At 39.6% G+C, this 25225-nt stretch overlaps 1 protein-coding gene across 10 annotated transcripts in view; it reads right to left on the bottom strand.

The window, feature by feature from the left end:
• Nucleotides 1–25225, bottom strand: part of Myo6 (myosin VI) — a 139270-nt gene that overhangs the window by 76710 nt on the left and 37335 nt on the right. For 9 of the 10 annotated variants that reach the window (XR_004514590.1, XM_010617825.3, XM_033756854.1 and 6 more), the window contains exons 2-7: nt 21213–21355; nt 16926–16995; nt 10823–10896; nt 8353–8482; nt 5744–5849; nt 2497–2552 (exon numbers count right to left, since the gene is read on the bottom strand). Coding sequence is in view for 9 of the 10 variants with exons in the window: in XM_010617825.3 (XP_010616127.1) it covers nt 2497–2552; nt 5744–5849; nt 8353–8482; nt 10823–10896; nt 16926–16995; nt 21213–21329 (553 nt within the window). In the remaining variant the exon portion in view is untranslated. Of the gene's footprint in view, nt 1–2496; nt 2553–5743; nt 5850–8352; nt 8483–10822; nt 10897–16925; nt 16996–21212; nt 21356–22893; nt 22953–25225 lie in introns of those variants that run through there. The other variant, XM_010617826.3, reaches the window with a different exon arrangement.

Genomic DNA, 25225 nt, shown 5'->3' with positions numbered 1-25225 from the left:
ATATATATAAATTGAATTTTGGGAAACTTTAATGGTGCTGCCAACTTTGGAAAAAGTCATCCCAATTTACTGTGTTGAGTTGGCATTGTACAGAAATGGACAGTCATATTGGTCTAGAATTGTTAATTTATTTTTTTTCCATGTGTACAGGGGTAACACATCATACTAAATATGTAAGGTCATATCTACGTGGGTTTGATTACAGAAACTAATAAAGTATTCTCTAAATAATGAAAAAAAGAATAAGATAAGACTATAAGCGCGAGAAGCAATTTAAATATGTTCAGGGACCATTTTCATCTCCAGAATTAAGGATTATTTTGATGTTACATCATTGCCTTTTCTCTTTTACTTTGCTTTTTAGTTTTATTTTAGGATTCCCTATTTTTAATGTTCATACAGAGATTTCTTAACTGAAATACTGAATAGTTTCTTTGGTGTGAAAAACTATAATAGTACACAGGATCCTAATGAGATAATTAATAATGTGAAATAGGAAGTAAAGGGCTAAAGGTGTAAGGAAAGTGGGAAGGGTGGGGGAAAGGTAATAAGAGAAACTGAAAAAATGGAAATAAAGTGTTTGTAAATGGGGAGGGGAGGAGGGGGTGAAGGGAGGGCAGGGACAAGGGGAAAAATGAGAATCAAGACCTATTATGTAAAGGTACAGAATCCCAGTGATGAATGTAATTGTATTGTATACCTAGATTGTACCAATAACCTCAATAAAAAGAAAAAAAAAACAAAAAAAAAGACTACTGATGATAATGGATAAAACTGCAAAACTACAAGCAAGAAACTTATTACTTAACTTACTTTTCTAAAATATTTATATGTTGTTATAACCTCCAGATTAAATATTTTTACATGCACATCTAATTCAGTTTAACAAATTAAAAGTTTATAAAATTAAGAAAGGCTCTCAGGATGGTTTTAAAAGTTATTTTCTTATAATCCCACTGATTGGATAAGCGTTACTAGAATCTATACTTATACTTACCAAAGTCTCAACGCTTACCACATATCAGTATTAATCTTACATATTCTTCACCACCAACTTCAACTGCTTCATAAATCATCAGAATATTTCCTATGAAGCATTTTAAAGTCCATTTCCTTATTCTTTCCATGGCAGAAAGCTAATCTTCACATCTTTTTAAAGATCATTCCTCAGCCATTTCACTTGCCAAAATGGCTTAGAAAGTATTAAAACTATAAAAAGTGTTAGCATGTATCCTACTTTTCAGATGGGCAAGAAAACTAGGGCCAATACGGTCAACTAATTCTCAAAAAAACCAAGGACTTGTTGTTGACAGAAAAAGTACTCAATCCTAGGTCTCCCAAACTCCCTTACTAATGACCTACAAAATAACTTAAGTGAAATTTAATATGTGCAAATTATCCCAAAATGGGATAGGAAACACTCCATCAGAAAAGCACATTTAATTATGCTATTAATAAGAAATACATTCCCAAAACAAGTGAATTTTAATTATGAATGCATCAAATAACTCCACAGCCATCCAGCTACATCTATTAGAATAACACTTTCCAACATTTCTCAACTAGAACACACTATGCACTACACAGCACATTACCAAAGAAGAAATCAGGCTTATATTTAATTCTCAAGTAAATAAATCAGAACACAAAGCAGCCTTTTATTGAGTCAACCCATACTAGTTTTTTATTTATTCAATTTTTAAGGGTGAAACTGAGTATATTATGGGGGCCACAAGGGAAAGGAAGAGTAAACAGAGAAGCCTACAGCACTCCCAAGACCTGAAAGAAGACCAACAGGACTAAAGCACAAGGATGAAGAGGAACCAAAATTAAAAGCAGGTGAGGGGCAGGGCCGGACTGAAGAGCACAGGGTAAGAGCAGGGTTTTGGAGCATGACCATGTGAGCAATACAAACTTGTCAAAAGACTGAAAGCAAAAGAGCTCATCCCACTTCCAAAGGGAGTGGACAGCAGCAGGCATAGATAGGGGTGCTGACTCAGTGTGACAATGGTCTAGGCCAGTGTCTCCAAACCGGGGTGCAACGGGTTTCTAAGAGGTCTTCGAGCAAGAACAGCTTAAGGAAATCAATTCACACATTCCTGCCTGCCAAGAGAACATTCTGGTTAAGACAGTTTTCCCAAAAAGGCACCTCAACACCAAATAATTGTGTGCCCTCTTTCCTCCTTCACAAAAACACAAGACCCAAAAAACAAACAGGAAGCCAAAGAGGTTCCTTTCTGCCACTCATTCAGTGGGTATTTATGCTATGCATTCCATACTATTCTAGGGGCATAAAATACAAAACAAAATTCCCTGCCTTCTAGTATTCGTGTAGAGTAGGTGATGAGAGATAATAAGGGAGAAGGCAACACCTTAGCAAAGACTTGTATAAGGGAGTCTTCTGCATCTCTAGAAGGTTTTTCCAGACCACAGAAAAAGTCCTTATTAGTGAATTTCAACACATGCTAAATGATAGAAAATAAAAATAAACAATACCTTCAACAATTCTATCATCAATATCTTGACCTGTTCCATAGGATTCAGTCAGGTATCTGTTTAAAGCATAAGATTTAAAAAATTAGAATGCAATAATATTCACACCATATATAATTTTAGTGTTTAGTACACATAAAAGTGAAACCTGTATCATCCTTATAACTAAAAATTACACATTTATGTTTAAATATATTTTATTACCACTTTAAATTTATTGTAAATTCTATTTAAATTGTCTTTAACATGTAAATTAATGTTATTTTTAAGCTGTTCTGGGAAATACGCTAATTTAACCAACTATTATTTGGTTTTAAATATACCACTCATTTCAAATGGAAAAACTCATCACCTATGAGGTTTTAAAGCCTTTTGCAATAGCCCATTAATTCAATCTTTATGGCTAGCTACAGAAAATAAAGCAATCTGCTACTGAACAACTGGGAAGTTACCACTCTTAAGAGTTATTACACTAAACAGTTAGATACAACAGAAAAACTATTTGCCTGGCATAGTTCAAAACACTGAAAGCAACCACTGAGTTATAACACAAATATACATTATAAGTTTATAATTATCTTTTTGTTCATTTTTGTATATGCACCACAGATTTAACATTGACTATTATTTGCAGGAAAGAAAAGGATACGAAATTGAATCACTTAGAAATCTGAGAATATCAGGACACATTCATTTAAACAGAACAGCACATACAGAAGGGGCATTAACAAACTCTTCAATTGGTTTTACTAAATAACTCTGAGTAGCATATACATTTATATAAGCAAAGACAAATTTCAAAGAAGGTCCCACCATGCAACAATCAACCCAGAACTGTAATAAGTTAAAATAATATAGTGGTAATATGGGTGAAATTTAAGAATGTCCCGTTCCTAGCAGTAGCTTCACCATCAGATTAATTTCTTTGGGTACTGTAAGAACTGAACTTTGATGAGTGTGGAAGCTCCTTCTGTGTTTAAATGCTCTGATTCTAAACAGTGTGAAAACTGATGGCAGCAGAGGAGAAAGGTAGGAGGTGTAGGGAGGCAGAAACTCAAAGTAAAAAATGATCTCAAATACACTAACAGAGGGATCACAGAATAAAACACCCCTTTGGATTCTGGGTTTTGAAGGAGCAGTCCTAGATTTCCTTAACCAGAACTGGTCTCTTCCAGGATCCTCAAGTATCAGAGCTGACTTTAAACAATCTACAGGTTAGCGTCCACAAAAGGTGCTTGTTTCTTTAAAATGATAGAGGCTACCATTTCAAACTATGCCCTAAAGTAAGCAAATGTATTAAAAGTCAGCCTAGTGAGAAACCAGGAAACAGCAGTACTTCCTGTCAACTGATTGAGTATCGGATCCCAGGATTAAATGGATACTTCTGATCATCTTGGGGAATTTTCTGATATCAACAGTAAAGATTACAGAACAATAAAAGACCAGATATACAACAAAATCGGCAGAGTTTTAGTAAGCAGAGGTTGCTAGGATTCCAATATGCAAAAAGTTCTTCCTGCTCATTAATTTTCCAGATAGCTCATGTTCTTAAAGGAGCATCATTCTCCATGGAACATGAGTCACTTAAAATATGTAATAGCACGCTATTCAAAATTAGCTGTAAATGAATAAGTGCTAAGGAAATCGAATGATACCATTTTTGTAAAGCTGTTCACATGAATAAATGCTTTTGATGAGAAAAAGTCAACCTACTGAAATATTTGCACACCTGTTTTCATAACTATATAATTCACAAAGTCAAGAGGTGAAGGTAACCCAAATGTCTGCCAACAAAGATGAGGAGGAACAAAGAGCAGTATACACGTACAGTGTAATGTAGTATACACCTTCCTTTAAAAGGAAGGAAATTCTAAGACATACTGTAACACGAGACACACACTACATGGGGGAAGTCTTTTTTTTTTTATCAAGTTTATTGTACATTTTAGGTATACAGCATACATCATTGGGAATTTGTACCTTTACATGATATATCTTGGTTCTTATTTTTCCCTGTTCCCCTGCCCTCCTTTCAACCCCTCCACCCCTTCCTACTTACAAACACTTTGTTTCTGTTTTTTCCTTTTCTCGTATTTATTCCTTTTCCCTACTCCTCCCAATTTCTTTTCCCATTCCCCTTTAGACCTTTTCTTCCTATTTCACATTATCTATTATACATTTTGTTCCTCATTTACACTTTGTTTCTCACACCAGAGAAACAATTTGGTATTTATACATGTGTGTACTATTTATTTCACTTAAGAGTATGGCCTCAGAGTGCATCCATTTAGCTATAAGTGTCTCTAGTTTCTCATTCTTTAAGGCTAAGCAGTACTCTATTTTATATATATATATATATATACATATATATATGAACAAAAAACACATCTTCTTTATCCAGTCTCCAGTTAATGGGCAAATGGGCTGTTGCCAAGTTTTAGCTACTACAAACTGTGCCACTATAAACATGGGTGAGCATATATCACTGTGGTATGAGTCTTTCAATTCTTTTGGGAAGATACCCAGCAGGGGAATAGCTGGATTAAATGGGACCTCTAGTCCTAGTTGTTTGAAGTATCTCCATACTGATTTCCACAGTGGTTGCACCAGTCTGCACTCCCACCAACAATGGAGAAGGGTTCCTTTCTCCTCACAACCCCGCCAGCATTTGCTATTGGTTAATTTCTTGATAGCAGCCATTCTTTCTGAGGTGAGGTGGAACCTTAGTGTTGTTTTCATCTGCATCTCTACAACAACCAGTAATGCTAAAACATTTTTTCCTATGTTATTTGCTATTTCTACTTCTTTGTCTAAGAAATTTTTTATGATACGAGGCAGTCATAGAAAAATAAATACTACGTGATCCCACATATGTGGGCTACCTAGAGTAGTTACATTCACAGAAACAGTAGAATGGGGGTTGCCAGAGGTTGGTGGAGTGGGAAGGGCAGAGTTGCTATTTAATGGGCACAGAGCTTCAGTTATCCAAGATGAAAATGTCTGGAGACTGGCTCCACAACAAAGTGAATGTGGTAACATTATGAAACTGCACACTCAGAAAAGGTTAAGGCAGTAAATTTTATGCTATGCATTTTTAACCTCCAAAATAATGTTACCCGGTTCCAAAATATTGCAGGGAAGCTGAATATTCACCTCTTTTTTTTTGGTACCGGGGAATGAACTTGGGTCCTTGTGCTTGCAAGGCAGGCCACTGAACCGCTGAGCTAAATCCCCGGCCCTGAATACTCACCTTAAAACAAATTTTGTATTTTCTGTTTTGCCAGCTCCTGATTCCCCAGACACAATGACAGACTGACTCATCCTGAGCACCTTCATGTCTCGGAAAGCCTTATCAGCTAGGACCAAAATAACACATTGGTGACCAACAATGTATTAAATAGAAAAGTCCTTAAATGTAGACAGTTCATTTTAGGTGTATGTGTTCCAAAGAATTTAATCAAAAATGTGTGATAAAAGGGAAATTTTAAAACAAAGTCTTTCAAAACTGTTGAAAACACTTCTAAACGGATTTATTTTCAATGCTTGATCCTAACAGCGGAATGATACAAAATCCAAATAAGAGAACTCTTAATTTTGTGTGACAATACCTCCATACCATGAGCTGTCATTCAGCCCTCCCCGCACAAGAGATTTTCAAAGCAACAGAAAAAAGGTTTACTATACCTAACTAACAAAGTCCCCACTGAAAAGCAACAAGTACAAGCTTCCAGACGAGAAATCTGGCAACCAAAAATTCTGCTGGGAAAGAAAAATCACGTAATTGCAAAAATAAATCTGTGGGGTTTTTTTCCACTACAGATACTATTCAAGTTAAACATCTTTAGAATGTATCAGCATTTTAAAGAAAGTTAAAATTTGCTGCTTTAAATCTCTTAGATTTGTAATTTTTGTATATAATTTTTAACTATTTTCCCCTACACTCTACAATTTAACCTATAAAATGTCTTACATTTTACCTGGCACAGTAGCACACATCTATATATCCAGCTATTTGGGAGGCTGAGGCAGGAATATCACAAGTCAAGGCCAGCCTGGGCAACTTAACAACACCCTGTCTCTAAATGAATAAAACTTTTGAAAAAGAGCTGGGGATGTAGCATAGTAACAGAGTGCTCGCTTACCCTGCTCAACAACCTGGGTTCAACTCCTGGTAAAGAGGCAAAAATTAAATTTTAAGACTATACAGGCAAATTAAGCACAATTTAATTCTGTTAGAGTGGTCTAAAATTAAAACAAATGACATTTAAATTAAGTCAAAATTGTTTAAATTCCTGACCACATTGGCTCAGTAAGACAACTATTTCTTACCTAAAATTTTGCTAACCATTGAGGAAGGCTATACAACTGTCTCTTTCTGTGAGGACAGAACCGGGCCTGGGATGTGGTTCCAGGATCCCCAAGGGTCCGCTGTGATGGAAGGCCTGGTCTGCAGGGTGGCAGAGCCTCGGAGAGGTGAGGCCTCAGGGCCATGCCCTCAGAAGGTAGTTCTCCCATGCTCTCGAGTTCTTGAAAAGGGCTGTAAAAAGGCACAAGCCTGGCCCCTCTATCCTCTCGCTGCTCCTAGTCTGACTCACTCTGGTCACTGCAAGCCACAGTGAAGTGACACGGGAAGGGGTGCCCCACACCACAAAGCCTCCACTGTGTGGCTCGGTCTTCTCTGTGACTATAGCTAAACAACCTCCTTGTCTCAGAGTCTTTTAGATACTTTGTTACAGTGACATGTATCATGCTAAGAGTATACCCATTCCTTTGTCTAACTTTTCAATAACCTGTTACACTCACTTTTATAGAATCATTCCAAACACTTATTTAGCAAAGGCTAAAAATTAAAAGCTACCTTATTTACATTTTACACATGTAACTAACACTTTTCCAAGATCACCCTCGCCTGCTGATATTCAGATCTAAGGATTGTGTATCGTTTTGTTGCCTCAGGAGCACGTATCAACGCTCATCAGAGCATCTCAGCACCAAAAGTTAATGTGCTGGGCTTGCCTGGTGCCTTCACTCTGCCCAGCAGTATCGCACACACAGCAACCAATTGGCAAGTGAAGCCTGGTCAGGCCACAGGCAGCACGAAGGGAAGGCACAACGAGAAGCGGGCTGCACTTAAACAACACTCAACGGCGGGATATGTCGGGCTGCAAAGAAGTGAGTTAGCTGACATCTCTGAACTTGGTAGGAAAGGGGTAGGCAGCAAATTCTAACTCTGATCCAATAATTTAATCTCACTGAGCCTCAGAGCTGGAGGGCTTCAAGAACAGTGAGGCTGGGGAAGGCCAAGACCACTGTCTCCTCACAGATTCTTCAGCAATAGGAAAAAGGTGCCGCTTCCCACCCCATCTTTTTTTTTTTTTTTTTTTTTTTTTTTTTTTTGGTACCGGGGATTGAACTTGGGTCCTTGCGTTTGCCAGGCAGGCAGCAGAACCACTGAGCTAAATCCCCCTACCCCATCATTTTATAGAGCCCTGATGCAAGGTAATGCCTGGGAGAAGTCTGCACTCACAGCTCACATCTGGCCCGGGTCATGCAAACAGTGGCCTGAGAGAGAATGGCCTGGGCCTCAGAGCTGTGCAGAAGGACACTTGTAAGATAAACTGGATCTTACTGAGGAGTCACAAGAATCACGGGGCTTTTTTTATGTCACACTTTCCAATGGGCAGACACACCTAAGGAGATGCCTACTCCTGACAACGCCCGTGCTGTGCCCCCGAGATACACAGGCCTCCCAAAACATATGCTCAATTCATGGTACCTTTTATTAACTCAAAAGGAAGGCTGAGTAAGTCTGTACAACATAAGGAAAGATAAGCATCAAAGTCCAATTAAATCCCTTACCGATTGCAAAGACATGAGGTGGCATTGTTCCAAGAGACTTTCCTTGATATGATTTTATTGTATCTGACGAATATATTTTAGGTATATCAAAATACGGGTTCACTGCAATCAGAATGTTGGCAACATATGTCTAAAAGAAAAGGCATAAACATGACATTTTTCCAGTTACTATTCTCATTTAAAGCTGAGCGAGGCTAATATTAAGGCAAAAGATTCCTTCAATTCTCTAGATATCCAGGACTCCGATATCTATACTAAATATTCTCTATAGGATCTATTATTTCTCCAACTCAGTAAGTCTTTTTATCTTGTCCTGTCCCAGTCATCTCCAACTCAGCATATCTAGAAGTAAGATACTCTCTTCCCCAACTCCCTTGCCTCAGAAAAAATAACTAAAACACTCTACCCTGGTACATGACACCACCAAGTCACCCTCAACACAAATCTGAGTCTCTAAAGGCCTCTATCTCTCCACTTATGAAATCTACTCCCCTCTTTGATTCTTAGAGCTGAACTTGGCTAAGTGAATTTTCGCACAGGCTGCCTCATTCACCCTGCTGCTGATGATGATGATAATATAGCTCGTGGCAGACTTTGGGCCCATCCCCAGTGGCAAATGCCAAAGAGGGCTTTAGCACTAGGTGATTCTTGGTCTCAGAGTTCTGCAAACCAACACAGGCAAACCACTGACTGAAACACTGATGGGGCTAAATGTCTAATGAATATCCTAAGCTTGCTTTTACATTTGGAATTTAACTGTGGCTTTAAAAGATCAGAAAAATGCACCAGCAGAATTTATAAAATTCCTGGTTAGTTCAGTGGAGGGCTGTGGTTTAGTAATACTGACAAAACTAGAGCACAAAGGGCCGTATTTTTCGCTTTTCTGCTTCTAATTTGGAAGAGAAATTCTGTGGAAGCCCAGAACTCTTAATAGACAAATAATCTAGAATATAGGAAATGCTCCCAAAGATGTCTCTTGGAACAGAGTCAAAAATAAGAACCTCCAGATCTTAATCTTTCCAGGGGAGACAAAAGGAAAGGATCAGAGATTTTAGTAACTATAAAAATACTAAATGTAGGCTGTTATTTTACCCAAACCTAAAGAATAATGGTATCTCATGGAAAACATAAAATATCAAATTTAAACTGTTAGTCTAAAATTTTTCCATCATTTATTAATAATTATGGTAACTTTTTCCTTCATACATTATAGTAATAACAATTATATTTATGTATTGCTCATATTATTAGTTTATAAATGAAGGACATAATTATCGAGGGGTCATACCAGTCACTTAACCTTGAAAACACTAATGTCACACTTCTACTTCAAAGATTATGTTTTCTAGTCATTTATAAATTATCTTTCATTGATTTATAGTAAGGTAAACAAATTTTTTGTTGCTTTAACACATTTTTGTATCATTTTGTGACCTAAAAAAATGGCACTCAGCACACATTTGATTCTATTCAACATAATTTTTCTTCTAAATATATCTGTATTTAAGAATATTCATATCTAATCTTACATATACTATTTAGTTGATTTTGAAAAATCTTTAAGAAAGAAAGTAAAATGTACGTGCATAGGCAGAATATGTGCTGCGTATACCACAGGTCAACTCTCAGAATTGACTACATTAGTTCCATTTCCCAGCTGTCACTACTTGGACAGATGGCAAAGACTAGATGTAATTCAGTCAGAATTAAGTATGTACAATTAGGCAAACTGATAGTGATATAAAAGATGAAGACTGTCATTTGATCTAGGAAGCGTCAAAGAAGCCAGGTGTTTTCTTCGTTCAAAAATAATGAAGAGCCCCATCTTTCTAGCAGAAGAACCACAGTGAAGTAATCTATTTCCAGCCAACAAAAGAATCTAGACTAGGAGATTTTAGAACATAAAATCTCAGACACACCCAATGAATAATTGCAATTAAAACACAGTAGTAAAGTAATAACTTAAGCCTTTAAGATCAGCATTTTGTTGGTATTTCCTGAGATACTACCTTCTATTCTAATTTACTTTTTCCTCCTTCAAATTTCTGACTTTAATATATAATCCTTATACGCTGCCTTCAATTATCTGCACAACAAAGTGAAAAGTGAACTTAATTAATCAGAACTACAGACATACATGCAAAAAGAGCAATCAAAATCAAAATAATTGATTTTGTAAATACTTTGACATTTTTAAAATCTGAATGATAGCAAATGATACTCTGAATTTGTTATTTCACTCCACAAATTAAATGCCCACTGTGTGTCAGGCACATCCTGAGCAGGTGGAGCAATAAATGAGAAAGAACCTTGTCTTCCTGGAGTTCATTCTGCTCCACAGGCTCAGAGAAGCAGGATTTCCTGTGAGAAAAATGTCGAGCCTGACAAAGGCGAACAGTCATGCAAAATAATGACTCCCACACAAAAATAAACCATAGGTAAGATACTAAGTTTTAGCTAAAATACTTACATAAATTCTGTCTTTACTGTAGCGAACTTTGATATTATGGAGCAATGTGGCTTCATTTAAGTACATTAGTGAACCTAAAACATAAAATTGGTAAATCATTAAACAGTTAAAAAAAAAAGCAAAAATAAACAAAACTGTATTGATTGGAATTAACTCTGACCCAAGCTAAAATTCAAATTGTTAGGTCAGATTTAATTTCATCTTTTTAAAACCCAGGTACATGTAAGACACCAGGGGCTAAATTAAAATAAATCCAGCTTGGGGCAGGGGTGGGGGGTATAGTGGTAGAACGTATGCCTAAAATAAATCCAGCTCACCTATGTGTACAGTGGTATTTTTAAGCGATGAAATTCCAGCTAGGAAGTACATTTAGTGAGTACCACTGAGAGTACACACTGATGAGGCCCGGTGAAGGAGTAAAGTATTATCCAGACAGAAAGGACTACTCTGATTTTAATACACTTCTGACACAAAGATGGGACACTAATCCCATGATGCTCAGAATCGTACAGTTAAAGCACAGAAGACAAGACTTAGAATGCTAAGGGACAAGCAGATCATTCAGTCCCTCCCAGCCGACATAACCAGGTAAGAACTCTGGACAAATACGTACGCTTTGCCCCACACGGACATGACACTAATTAAGGCAGAAGTGGGACCGATACCTTGCATTTCTGATGTCTGCGCTAGTGATGCACTGAGGTTTCCTCCCAATCTACTCTGCAAGCCCTCCAATCTCCTGAGCTTCATTAATCCCACACGCCAAACAGACACAACCAGTCCTCTTCTCAAGCACCTTCTTGCTATTATTAGCAGCACTACTTTCTCGGTCATCCAAACCACAAACTTTAGTCAGTATCAGAACCAGTTGCTCGCATGTTCCTTGTTCTAAAACAGTTTCCAAGTCTGTGCAGCATGTAAAGAGTACAGCACACAGTAAGCTCACCAATGTTAGCAAACTGTGAATGTCTGAAATGTCTCTTTTCTGTCCATAGCCACTGTTCCACCTCGATCTTATCACCTCCTGTATAATTACAGCAGCCTAAATCAGAGTCCTAGTTAAATCTCTCTCCAACTAAAAAAAAAGTCAGTGGGTCTCTATTAATTATCAGCATCCACATTGTAGTTGATCAAAGCTTTTAGTAAACCTACATTTTAGTAAACCTACAAATAACCTTTTATATAACTTTTCACAACGTAGTATAATCTAACCTATAAAGAGACTGAAGTGTTTACCTACCCAGACACCACTGGTGGCTTCCTCCTAGAATATCCTCTGCCTCTCTAAGTGCCAAGAATCGCCCTCTCCTTTAAGGCTGTCTCGGAGACTCTCTCACAGTGCCTCCCCGTCCCCACCACTCCCACCAGGGCACTCTCATCTCTGTGGCTTCCTTACGCTGCTTTCCACATAGTGCCCGGATTAAAAGGATAATTTACATATCAGGCTTTGGCTCTAAGGGCCTTGAGAGCGGGATGGTGCTTGTTGCACTTACTTGTTGTGCTGGGATCTCTTACCGCTGCCGTATATGAGCCTACTCTGCACGTGTGTCTGGCATACAATTCAACACTTGTCAATGCTGCCAAACAAGTCTTTTGCTATACCTATCTCAACAAAGAAAATCCGTGCTTCTGCACTCATATGACAGTGAATTCTTCTTCTAAGGGCCTCACTGTTTTCTAATAACACTTAAGGTAGAGTGAGAGTAAGAAGTGGGTGGAGCCTCATAGAAGCTGAACATCCTTGAGGGAGGATGTGAGGTAAGCAGCAGAGGTATATCTGTCTTTGGTATGTGGTCACCTGTCGTTTTCTGCTCATACCCTTCTTCCTCCCTAGTCTCCTAGAAATCGGGCCTGTATGTTGCTCTTCCCTGATCAAAGGACTCTGCCGAATGACCCCCCACCCATGTATTGCTTTCCTCTGAAGTACCTGATTGTGGGACATCATCTGCTTCCTCTAAGTAAGAACTCATAGCCAAGTGAGGGGGCACATGCCTGTAATCTCAGCACTTGGGAAACTGAGGCAGGAGGATCGCTGTGAGTTCAGGACCACATAGTTCCAGGTCAGTCTCAACTACACAGTGAGACCCTGTCTCAAACAAACAAAAAAAAAACCCTCATAACCCTACAGAGAGCTATCCTATAAGCCTGTACCAGCACAAGAATGGCTGCTAGCTCTCCTCTCCAGTGCATTCTACATTCCGCTGCCTTCTCAGGGACAGCTGTCCATTAAGCCAAGCAGATTGCTTAGGAGGTAAAATACCTGCCAAAGACAGTGAGAATTTGGAAGGCGGGGGTCCTTACATCACACTACCCAAGGCTGCTCCATTTTCATGAGAACATGGAGAAAAAGAAAGGTCAGTCAGTATTTGTAACCTTCAGTTTGCCCAAGTGAGAATTTAAGTCTTACATGCCTACACCTCCCTGAAGGTGAGACCTAGGGAGATACACAAGGGTCTCAGCTGCCCGTCCCACCCAATTCCTTCTCCTGGTACTGAGCCCTATCCCTAGGGTTACTTGGATCAGCCGGCATACAATTCAACACTTGTCAATGCTGTCAAACAAGATTCTTTTGCTATACCTATCTTATTATTTTATGTGTATTTTTATATGAATTGTTTGCCTTTAACACCTAGTTGTATATGTATAAATTTAGAAGATAGACAGCAAAAGTATAAACATAATTTGTTTCTTTACAAACACTTTGGTGATATAAGTACATAACACACCAAAAGTTCCTAAGAAGAACAAGTATAACTTCATTATTAAATCTCACTAGAACTATAATAGTACATAAGATCCTAATGAGATAATTGACAATGTGCAATAGAAAGAAAAGGGCTAAAGGTGTAGGGAAAGTGGGAAGGGTAGAGGAAAGCTAATAATAGAAAATAAAAAAATATGAGAAAATGAAAAAATGGAAATAAAGTGTTTGTAAATGGGGAGGGAAGGAGGGGGTGGAGAGAGAGTAGGGACAAGGGGAAAAAATGAGAACCAAGACCTGTCATGTAAAACCAATTATGAATGTAACTGTACTGTGTACCTAAAATGTATCAATAAACACAATTAAAAAATAAATAAATAAATCTGGCTAGAGAATTCACTGGGTATTTTTAAAATCCTGCTTATTGAATACAGCCCTCATTCACTGAAAGAAAAAAATACATAATTTCAATACCGCAGAAGCCAATTAATTCCAGATTTATAGTTATAAAAGTAACTCATCACTGAAAAAAAAAAGAATGAATAAGCCAACTTTTAGAGTTCTTTGCAATTTTATATTCTATACTTATTCTCACCATCTAACATCTTATAATTCATGAAGAACATTGTATGTCATATAGCAACAACAGCTCAAAATCAGTGGGAAAATATGCTATTATCTTTTTTTTTTTTCTTTTTTTTTTGAGACAGGGTCTCACTATGTAGTTGAGACTGACCTGGAACTCACTATGCAGCTCAGGCTGGTCTCGAACTCACAGCGATCCTCCTGCCTCAGCCTCCCGAGTGCTGGGATTACAGGCATGCACCACCATGCCCGGCTGCTATTCTCTTTTTAATTATTGATGTTATATCCATGAATTATTTCCTACTCTGGTATTAATGCCCCCAAATAAAATTAAAATGGCAGAACTAACATACCCATTCTTACATATAAACCCTTTACCAGAAAACTTAGAGCTAATGGCAGATAATGAATTTTACCTATACTGTTATGGCACCACCTAAGGACAATATTTTTTTGTTTTGTTTTTTGTTTTTTGAGACAGGATCTTGCTATGTAGTTCAGGCCAGTCTTGAACTCACTATGGAGCCCAGGCTGGCCTCAAACTCAAGGTGATCCCCTCGCCTCCCGAGTGCTGAGATCACAGGCATGCGCCACCACACTAGGCCTGAAGACCACATATACCTAACGGAACCTTCATCACACTCTACAGACATCAATCATTTAATCATGACATTATCACTACGATACAGAAAAGAGCAAAGACATACATTTGAGACCCCAAGGGACAATGCCAGTGTGTCATTCAGACAGCTCAGTAGTATTGTGACAAGACTGACAAAAGAACAAGCTCCTGGGGAAAACTGACTTTCTTAAATCAACCAAAGCTGCCTTTGTGATGGGTTTCATAATGTAGAACAACAATAATACTCCTACTGTATAGATGAGAATCTCAGAAGAGACGTAAGTTGCCCACAGGCACGTGAGCGTGCTAACTGCAGTCAGCATCCTCCCTGAGGCCTGGCAGCCCTCAGCCCAGGGCCCTCTCACCACCCAGCCACCCCACCAGGCCCTGTGTACAGATCGGCAGCACATGGGCTTACCCAACAGCGAACTCTGGCGAGAATCAATGAGAGTAACTCTATTCCTTTGTCTCATCTTTTTTCTTGAAATACAGAGTTTTTAATGTTAGACACCGTGACAACTGGATGTGATTTTTAAACACTGTCCCCCCTCCCATAGTTTGGACTGAAACATACCCCAAAAGCTCATGTGTTAAAGGCCTGGTGCTTAGCTCAGTGCTACTGGAATGGTGACAACTTTAAAAGGTGGAGCTTAGCAGTATACACAGCTAGGTGATTTGGAAGTTCAGTCAGTGGGAATCACTCAGCATTACTTTTTGAAGCAAACTAACATTAAAACTACTACTATTTAATAACCACTTATTGATAATGTATTTCAAAACATTATACTAAAATGTCTGGCTGAGTGTGATGGCACATACCTGTAATCCCAGCACTCTGGAAGGCTGAGACAGGACGATCACAAGTTTAAGCCCAGCCTGGGCAACATAGTGAGACCCAGTCTCAAAATAAAAAAGTAAAACATAAAAAGGGTAAGGGATAGAGCTTATGCAAAGGCCCTGGATTCAAAATGTAGGCCGAGGAGAGCGGAGGGTGGGGTTGGAGCTTGAGGGGAGTCAATGAGTACAGAGGGGATGCAGCTCCTCCACAAGTCTGTTTCTGAGCTGTTCTGACTGAGAAACCTCGCGAACACACACCCCCAGGAGAACCTGCCCACCCGCCCACCGGCGATAGTCAAGAGTGAAACTTCCAAAACTCTGAGTCAAAATAAACCTTTCTTCTTTTCAATTTGATTTTCTCAGTTTTTTTTTTTTAATAACAACAACAAAAAATGACAAACCCCCCCCCTTTAAAAAATGAAATGTGAGAGGGCCAGGGATTTAGCTCAGTGGTTCCGGTGCCTGCCTCGCAAGCACAAGGGCCTGAGTTCGATCCCTGGTACCCCCAAAACTAAAAAGCTTTTTAAAATTAAAATAAAAAATGAAATGTGATTACTTCTTAAGGTTGAATATGTAGGAACATAGCCTGCACACTGGATAAGGGTTTTTTCACCAAATACACTATTTATAAGTTGAATTGGTGCTGCTTTGCTTTGTGTTGTACAGTGTTGTGTTGTGCTGTGACTTGTTTTGTTAGGTGGTACTAGTATGTACTAGTATTAAGCCCAGTGCCTTTCAATCGAGCCACGTTTTCCCTTTTTTATTTTGAGACAGGGTCTTGCTTGCTACACCACTAGTTGTTCAGACTGGGCTTGATCTTGCAATTTTCCTGCCTCAGTCTTCCGGAAGCCGAGATTACAGGTGTGGACCACACGCCCGGAGCTGATATTGTATTTTAATATAATTTTCTGAAATAAAATCTTCAATAAGAAGTTATCACATAGTTTTTTTAATGTTGGTTTGCTTCACACAATGACATGAAATGACTCCTACTGGCTCCACTTGCAAATTACTGAGCCACAGGTACTGCTACAAAAATCTCTTGACTCTAGGTAAGATTCAAATTAACACTCAAGACTGCCAACAGGAGAGAAGCTTTAGTCCGAGTCTCCCAGTAAATTACTACCGCCCCCACATGTACACAGCTGAAACAACACTAAGGGACAATCGGGAGACTCTCACTAAATTGCACACCGGAGATAAAGACAAATTTCCGCCTTTCAGGTTAACTTTCGTATCCAAAGGCAGCAGTTTTCTCTGAACCAGTATAATGTACTAGCAATTCAACCAATAACTTATTTGCGGGGAGGAAAGTTTCTTTTTCTGGGCTAAGAACTAACTTTGAACTTGATACTTACAATTATCTTCCACATCTTTTTTACTGTCCTCTTCTGCAGGGAACACTTGATTTATAAGAGCCAAAAATGTCTGACAAACAAACAAAAAAACTAATTAAAAGCTTATATATAATAAGAAAAACAAAGGAGCTTAATTGGTTGCATACATTATGCGGGTAACAATATATTCTTTGTTAAAATTCAGTACAGATCCTATTATTTAATAAGGCATTAACCCCAAAAGTGGTAACTTTCCTCAAAAACAGTTCCCACTATTACTGTGGACCTGAGTCAATAATGGAACTGTGAAAATAAGCATCCTAGGCTCTTACACCAAGAGTGACACATTAATGTCAACTTTTACACAGGCATACTATTCAACAACTCTTTCTAAAATAAAAAGTTTAGCCGGGGACTTAGCTCTGCGGTTCGGTGGCCTGACTCGCAAGCACAAGGACCCGAGTTCAATCCGTGGTACCAAAAAAATAAAATAAAATAAAAAGTTTAATGTTTGTATACACAGCAAATTTGCTTTTAAAAAGCAAAAAGTAGCATTCAATAAAATGTAATAAAGCATTAATTTTAATATATGAATAAAACATATTTGATAGAAATTCTTGTACAAAAATGTGTCAGAAATATATAGTATCAGAAAATATTTGGTTCATAAAAAAAGTATCCATAAATAAACCTGCACTGAATTCACTACTTGAATTCTATGGTAGACAGCAGAATTAAGATAACATCTTGTAAGGGAGAACAAATGATATCAAACTACATCAAAAGAGAATTAAATTTTAATCCTTGCTCTTCTAACAGTTACTTATAAATTTATACCTCTAAACAATTACAATTACTCTTGTGGTTAAAGTTTCCAAACGTATCAAATGAAACTCTAAAGAAAAATGGTCCAATTATTTTAGAATAATACTTGTAGAGAAGTACAGCACATGCTTAGTACACGCAAAGCTTTGGGTTTGATCTCTACTACCAAAAATAACAGCATCTGCAGGTCTGTGCATGCGTCTGTGTGTGTATGGGGGTGTGAGAACATTATACAAGACAAGGCCACCATTATAGTCTACAGAGCAAAATCCAGGCTGCAAGTACGATCTCAACTTGAAGTCAGAGTCACTTTAGAAAACTGTTATGCTCTAACAGATCCGGCAGTTTCTCACTTCGAACCCAGTACGTATGTTCTCAGTGTTAGAAATGTGGAAAAAGTTTAGAGAAGAGAGCACAAAGGTGAATGTTAACCCATAATGTACACTAAGATTATGAATGATAACATGAAGCAACCCACAGTGATTCTATATCACAATGATTCCATAGGAAAACACATTGGTAACATTAGAGAACTGTATCCCACTTGTCACAGCTATGACAGTCAGGACAAAGACCCTTGTTCCAGGGATTGGGGCTAGCCTGGCAGACCTATGCTAAGTGAAAAAGACCCCAGGAAGTTAGAGCACAGGGACAGAAGCTGAGAGGAGGGTGGTGACACAGAGCTACTTACAAGGTTAAGAGCACACTGAAACAAGTTCTCAAAGAGAGTTACTCTTCCTACTGCTTCACCCCTCAAATTACCTGTAACCCTCATTTTCTTCTCCTCTCCAAGAAAAACATCACTTTTCTCCTGACAACTTTTAAAGGGAGGAAGATTTTTCCTCCTAGCAAAAAAAGAACCAATACCAAAGAACACACTGATCACCTAGCATAAAACACCAACCCCACAGAAAACACATAACAAGCTCCTGGAAGAGACCCAACCAATGAAGCAGTTGCTGCACTGAGAAGAACACTCACTGGTAAGGAAGACATACAAAACAATGACCTCTGACGGCGACTACAGGAAAGCTAAGCTATATTTCCCCTCAAAGGAAAAACTAATCAATGGTTAATTCTGTTTCATGGGAGAGAGATCTGGTGTCTGCGGAAAATTTCCACACAGAAGGTAACCTCAGTCTTAGATAAATAGCCATCTGCTAAGTAAAGAGCTACAGAGAGTGGCACACCAGGCAAAACAAGAACTGCAGGCAGGGACACAGCACCGCAGAACAGAAGCAGAGCAAAGAAACAGGCGCACAAGGGCAAGGCAAGACTATCAAGGGGAAAACTGCTGGCCGAGGAAAGTACACCACCAGCAAGGCAGACAAGGGAAAGGACATGCAGGCCCTTATATGCCTTGTGCTTTGGGCTTTGACCTAAAGGCCAGAGTGCTGCACTCCAGGGATGAGAAACCAACTCAGGTGTCAAGACAGCATTTTAACAGAATAGTGCCTGTGCCAACCATGTTTCATTTGATCAACTGTTTTGTTTATGATACCCACACAAACACACATACTCTACATACACACGTGGACATGTAAAATGTATTTCTCATACATTCAAATACACACAACACACATACCTGAAGCAAAGTACAATCTTTCTTACTATGGGGCACAGAGGAGACCCAAGAAAGCCACTACCACCATCAAAGATGTATCCCCACCAGTGCCGACTGCTCTCCTCTTCCCTGGTGCTAGGTCGTCTAGGGTGACTGGTCTGCCGCTTCATGAACTTTTCATGTCACATTTAAAGGCTGATGACCCCTAGCCCATGAATTAGCTCAGCAAAATCTTATTTCTCTTATGGATCATTTTACACATCTGGTTATTAAGACACTCGGCAATTTATTAAAATTTCAATCAGAAAGACGGGAAATCAACATGAAAAGTAATCCTTGATAATTTGTTAATCCTCAAAAAAATAATTTTTATGAAAAAGAAATATCAACTTTAGATTAAAGAATTATCTACAAATCCTTAAAAGTTACATGACTCCATAATTTAAACTGTTACTATTGGGTCTATAGGCACCTGAGTAATACTAATAAGGCACCACTTAAAGCACATTAAAATATTTAGAATATTGAAAAATATCCTCATAAATCAAATTTCTCTTATGCTTGAACTGATTTTGTCACCAGCAAATGTAATAGAATATACCTAGAAAATAAAATTTTCATTTCATTTTAGCCTTCTGATTTACTGTGCTTATAAACTATGCTAAATAAAAAGCTAATGCTTTAAATGCATAAAATAATTACATGTCTAAAAATTATTTTGTTTTTTTAATATGTACCGCACTGTAAGTACAAATGGGTACCTGTTAATAAGAGGAAAATCTAGAAACCTTTTTTCTTTCTTTCCCCAAAGGTATCTTTAATTGGCCTCCTCTAACACGGCACATTATGTATTATGCATTTTGTTTCCTAGGTTGTTTACAGTAACAGAATAGTTTTCTTTCTGAAAAGCCTCAAGAGGGATCCACCTTGTTTTTCTAAGGTTCCCAGAAGGATGGTAGTCATATGGCATTAGTTAACCATGTATCGGTAGAATATAAATTATTCATGAACACTTGCAGAGTGTAAAATAAACAGAAATGATATCCACAAGTCTAATTTAATAGGAAGACGTGTTTAACAGGAATCGTTGTTAAACTGAAAACAGCAAAGCTGTTTTCCCTAAAGGAGAGGTATTCACAACGGACTCGATCTCCGCCAGCAGCTCACAATTCCTGGACACCGTCCCCCAACTTCCATTTTATAACATTGTCCAGGCTGTGCCTAAGCATGAAAGGAAATAAATCGCACATGTACAGGATTAAAGCATACTCTGCGGCATCAACACAAAAATAGTAATAAATGAAGTTTACAACTCAGTATTTTTACTCAATAGAAACATTTATTCAAATGTCATGCTAACAAGTTTAATAAAAAGTGTTCAAAAACAAAAGAGAAGACATGTAAAGGCCAAGCAAAAAGTAAACCCTGATTACACAGCACCATGCATTTTCATATTTTTACTTCCTAACATTTTGAGTACATCACAGGTATGCCAATAATTTCAGTAAAGTAGCATAAGGAATACAAATGTTGTTTCAACTTCATCACAGAGCTGCTTAAGAATATGACTACAGGGGCCGGAGATTTAGCTCAGTGGCGCTGCACCTGCCTCACAAGCGCAAGGTCCTGAGTTCAATCCTGGTATCCCCTATTACCCCCTCCAAAAAAGAATATGGCTATGAAAGGCTCACTAAATTTGTCTGATTTTACTGTCGCACACCATGCTTTCCCTAGGGTATGAACTTCTGATTTCAATCAAAGAAGTCAACAGAGAACTAAGATTAACTTAGCAGAATTTTTTTCCCCTCTATTCTGCCAGGAATATCTTACTTCTCTAAGAAGAGAAATATGTATCTCTCTTGAAAATATACCTACTTTCAACAAGGAATCACATTTTGAAATCTTTCTGAGAAACTCACCTTGCCTTTTTGGTTCAAGGGCTCAATCGTCAAGCTGTCGGGCCCGATGTCCACGATGCTGCCCATCTGAAACCCATCTGTGGGGTGTGGTGCCCACACGGGCTTCCCATCCTCCATGTCGGGAAGGGGCTATCCACTATCTCCTGTTTCAAAGGAACAACGAAAGCAACATGAGTAACTTCTGAAACATTAAAAAAAAATCTTTTTTAAAAGCTCATTAATGGCAATTTAGGGAAACACATCTCCCTTTACCCCAGATGATTCCCACTTTCCCCTCTCATCTCGACGGCCCTGCTCCCTCTACCCACCTCCCCATGAGGCCAGGCAGGCTCTTCCCTGGCTTACCCTGGCTGCACCAGCGCCCACCTCCGGTTGTGCCTGCAGTGCGGTACCACATGTGACCAGTACAGAAACCCAGTCATAGGTTCTACCTGTCGCCCCAGTGTAATTTACAGTTGCATTCCCTTAGCCACCCGAAGTACCCTAGCTTGCACTGTAAATTATGTAGTCATCATCAGAACAGATGTTATAGTGTAGACCTAGCTGAGAGTCGAAAATTAAGTCATTCTGCATCTGAAGGGACAGAGATCCTCTGTATTCATCTCCACCGAATTCCTCAGCATATTGTTTATGCTGCTGTTGCCTTGTTTTACTAAGATAAAAACTTACATACAGTGACATGTACAAAGCTAAAGCCACAAGGTGATGAGCCTGGACAAATGAATATACCTGTTTAACAAGCGCCTTAGGCAGAACAGTGAGTACTTCCCTCAGCCCAGAAAGTTGCCTCACACCTCCCTTTGGTCAGTCCCCACCTCGCGGGCATCCCTACTGTTCTGCTCATCTTTGCCTGTTCTTGAACTTCATGTGAGTGAGATCACACAGTATGTATTAGCATGTATTCTTTTGTATCTGCCTTCTTTCACTAAACAATATGTTTTGGTGTTCAACATATTCAACCATGTTGTCCAATGAATGACTTTCCCACAATTCTTTTTACCTGTTGTCCTGGTGAAGGACATTTGAACTATTTCCACTTCTTAACTATTGTTAGTATCAATCTAATTTTGCAATTGTTCCCATACGGCTTCTTTTATATTTGGCATTCTGAGATGGAACATTTATAATTCTACTAAGTGTAACCCAGAGAGTGTATGATATCCAAAATATTTTGTTTTTAAAGCTTGTATGCAACAAGACCGATGTGTAATAGTGAATCTGCTAGTGAGTGACCCCAGATGCCTTAGTTTCGGTATCTCAGCTGAAACTTCTTTTCCACCATTTATCTAAACTTAATGAAGTGCCGATGCATGTGCCATCATGCTCCTCGAATCGGGGATCCCCATGCCGATGCCCTCAGGTGAGTCTCTCAGGGAGGTGAGGACATCTGGACACAGGTTAGTGGAAAGGCCACAGACTGCCAACACGCCGGGGATGTGCTGTGGCTAATGTCCTCCATGCAGCAGCCACAAAGTGGGCTGCTCTCCCCATCCAGCCGGGCTACGAGGCTATGAAAATTCTCCGTAGGAGTAGAGCAATAATACTGCCTCATACTTCTATTATCATACATACATCTGCATGCTTTCCCTGATCATTTTCTGCCTCATGGCTTGAAATACCATTTATATGAGAGTGATGCCCAAACCCAGACCAGACCCTCACAGGGCTCGCAGAGGTTTACCTGAGTTATGGACAGCTCGCTCCACAGGGATATGCTAACAGAGATACTATTCTGTTAATCACTCAGGCCACCATTCCAGCCTCTTCCTCCTTGTATCAGGAAACAGTACTCAGTTCAAATTAAACCTGGCATGAAACACAATTCCTCTGGTTCCTTCCAAATCCCTAAACCACCCCTTAGGCAAGAACTGTACCACTGAGCCACATCCCCAGCCCTCTTTCCTGCCCCACCATGGCAGCTTCTCTCCAAGCAGCATCTCAAATCCACCCCCTTCTCTGCGCCCATCTCCTCTGCCCCCTAAGTCCAACCAGTGTCACCTTTTACCAAGGTGTCTCTTGCCACTCCACAGATCACCCGTAATCCTACTGGAAGGTAAATCTCATTGGGTCATTCTGGTTCCACCAGAGCACAGACCGCTCCTCCCTGTGCCCCTAAGGTACAACACACAATAGGCAACCCAACAGTTGCTGGTGAATGAATGAATTATTCAGCAAGGAGCAAAAGGAGAGGGTAGAGTAAAAAAAAAGTTGAATGCTCTGAAAACCTAGGCTTGAAACTCAGTGCCCCCACTCTGACTGGCTCTTAAGCAAGTTACCTACCCTCTCTGATCTTTATCTTTATCCTTATCCATATGGTGGGATAATATCACTTACCTTACAGAATTGCTGTGAGGATTAAGTGACATAAAACTGAGATGACCACTCTCATAACACCCAATAGATGCTAGTCACACCTGCCTCCCTTATGCCCCCACAGCTTTTGCTTGAAGCCACTAGTCAATTTCAAGACAAAGAATTTAAGCAGGCATGGCAGTGCACACCTGTAATCCCAGGATTCTGGGAGTCTGAGACAGGTGGATCACAAAGTTCAAGCCCAGGTTGGGCAATTTAGTAATTTAACGAGAGCCCGTCTCAAAAAAATTTTTTTTAATTTAAAAGGAGCTGAGAATGTAGCTCAGTATGAAGGCCCTAGGTTCAATCCCCAGAACCAGAAAAAAGAAAAAGGTAGGTCTAAACACAAGAGGAAATTACAGAATAGCCTTGGGTGATGATTTAGAATCACTACATGAAAAAAAATCTCTAAAAAAAATTAAAATCACAGTAGAGCAAAACCCTCTCAATGTTAAAAAAGACAATTCCCTTCAACTATTCAATCTGCTTTCTCATTTTAAATGGTGCTTCCTAGTGCAACAAAGTTAAAGGCATGTTATCTAATGCTGCGCATTCGTCAAAGCCCTGTCTAGAATAAAGGTGTTCTTTAAAATGACATCATCAGCCCAAAGGATAGGAGAACCAAAGAGAAGAAATGAACAATGTGCTGAAAGTTAGGAATCGAGTGACTGCGAAACAACAAACATCAAACCCAAGACAGCCTGAATCCCAAATCAGCCATGAGAGAAAATGAAAACCAATCCAATTTACTATAAAACCTTCAAAGAACACAAGAATTACAGTGCAAGGTACGTCTAAGACCTTGGATCTAAAGAGAAATGTAAACAGAGTAGGTGAAACTGAAAGAGAACTCCTCACACCACCACATACACACACCACACTGCTGGGCAAAGGCACCACCCCGCTGCTGGCCCCCGGGAGGTGAGAGCTTATTGCTGGGGCCCGGGCATGGGAATCACCCGGAACAATGGTGAAAGTGGAGACAAACTGCGGGCAGACGCTCTCCCCCAGACCTGCGGGAGCCAGTGCAGCAAGTCCCAAGTCGGAGAGCAGCCGCCCTGAGTATCGGCCGAGCTCCCTCCCCACCCGGAGGAAAGCCGGACCGGGCACCAGCGCCACACCCTTCCTGCCTCCTCCTCGGAACTTCTGTCCACTACTCCCACTGACCTCGGCGATGAATTCCCAGCTGTCCTAGCTCGGTTCACAGTTCTGCCCCCTTCCCCTCGCCGACTGCAATTTCCTTTGTTATAAATTGAACGCATGTGACTAAACTGTGCGCCCCTCAAGTCCATTTGTTGAATCCTTAGCCTCCAAGTAACTATCTCTGAAGACAGCGCTTTTAGGACATAACCATGGTAAATGAGGTCCTAAAGGCAGGGCTCCCAGCAGAGAGGTGGCCTCATAAAAAGGAGGCGAGCACCCAGGGAAAACCACGCAGCCTACGGAGAGAAGGCAGCAAGCGAGCGCCCGGGAGCGCGCCTCTCGGTGTGCGCATACGCATGCGCTGGGCCTGGCCTCCCGGAGCCCCAGGATCCAGAACCAAGAGAAAATGAGCTGGGGAAGCGACCCAGATGGCGGGCTGTACAGCCCTGCTGCAAAAGTTCTGGAGAAAGTATTCCGTACCAATTTAAAAAGTGTCAGCCAAAAAAAAAAAAAAAAAA

Source organism: Fukomys damarensis, unplaced genomic scaffold (assembly GCF_012274545.1).
Source record: "Fukomys damarensis isolate Sample0158 unplaced genomic scaffold, DMR_v1.0_HiC HiC_scaffold_27, whole genome shotgun sequence".
In the NCBI taxonomy this organism is placed as follows: domain Eukaryota; kingdom Metazoa; phylum Chordata; class Mammalia; order Rodentia; family Bathyergidae; genus Fukomys; species Fukomys damarensis.
This window is presented reverse-complemented; position numbering and strand designations above follow the sequence as displayed.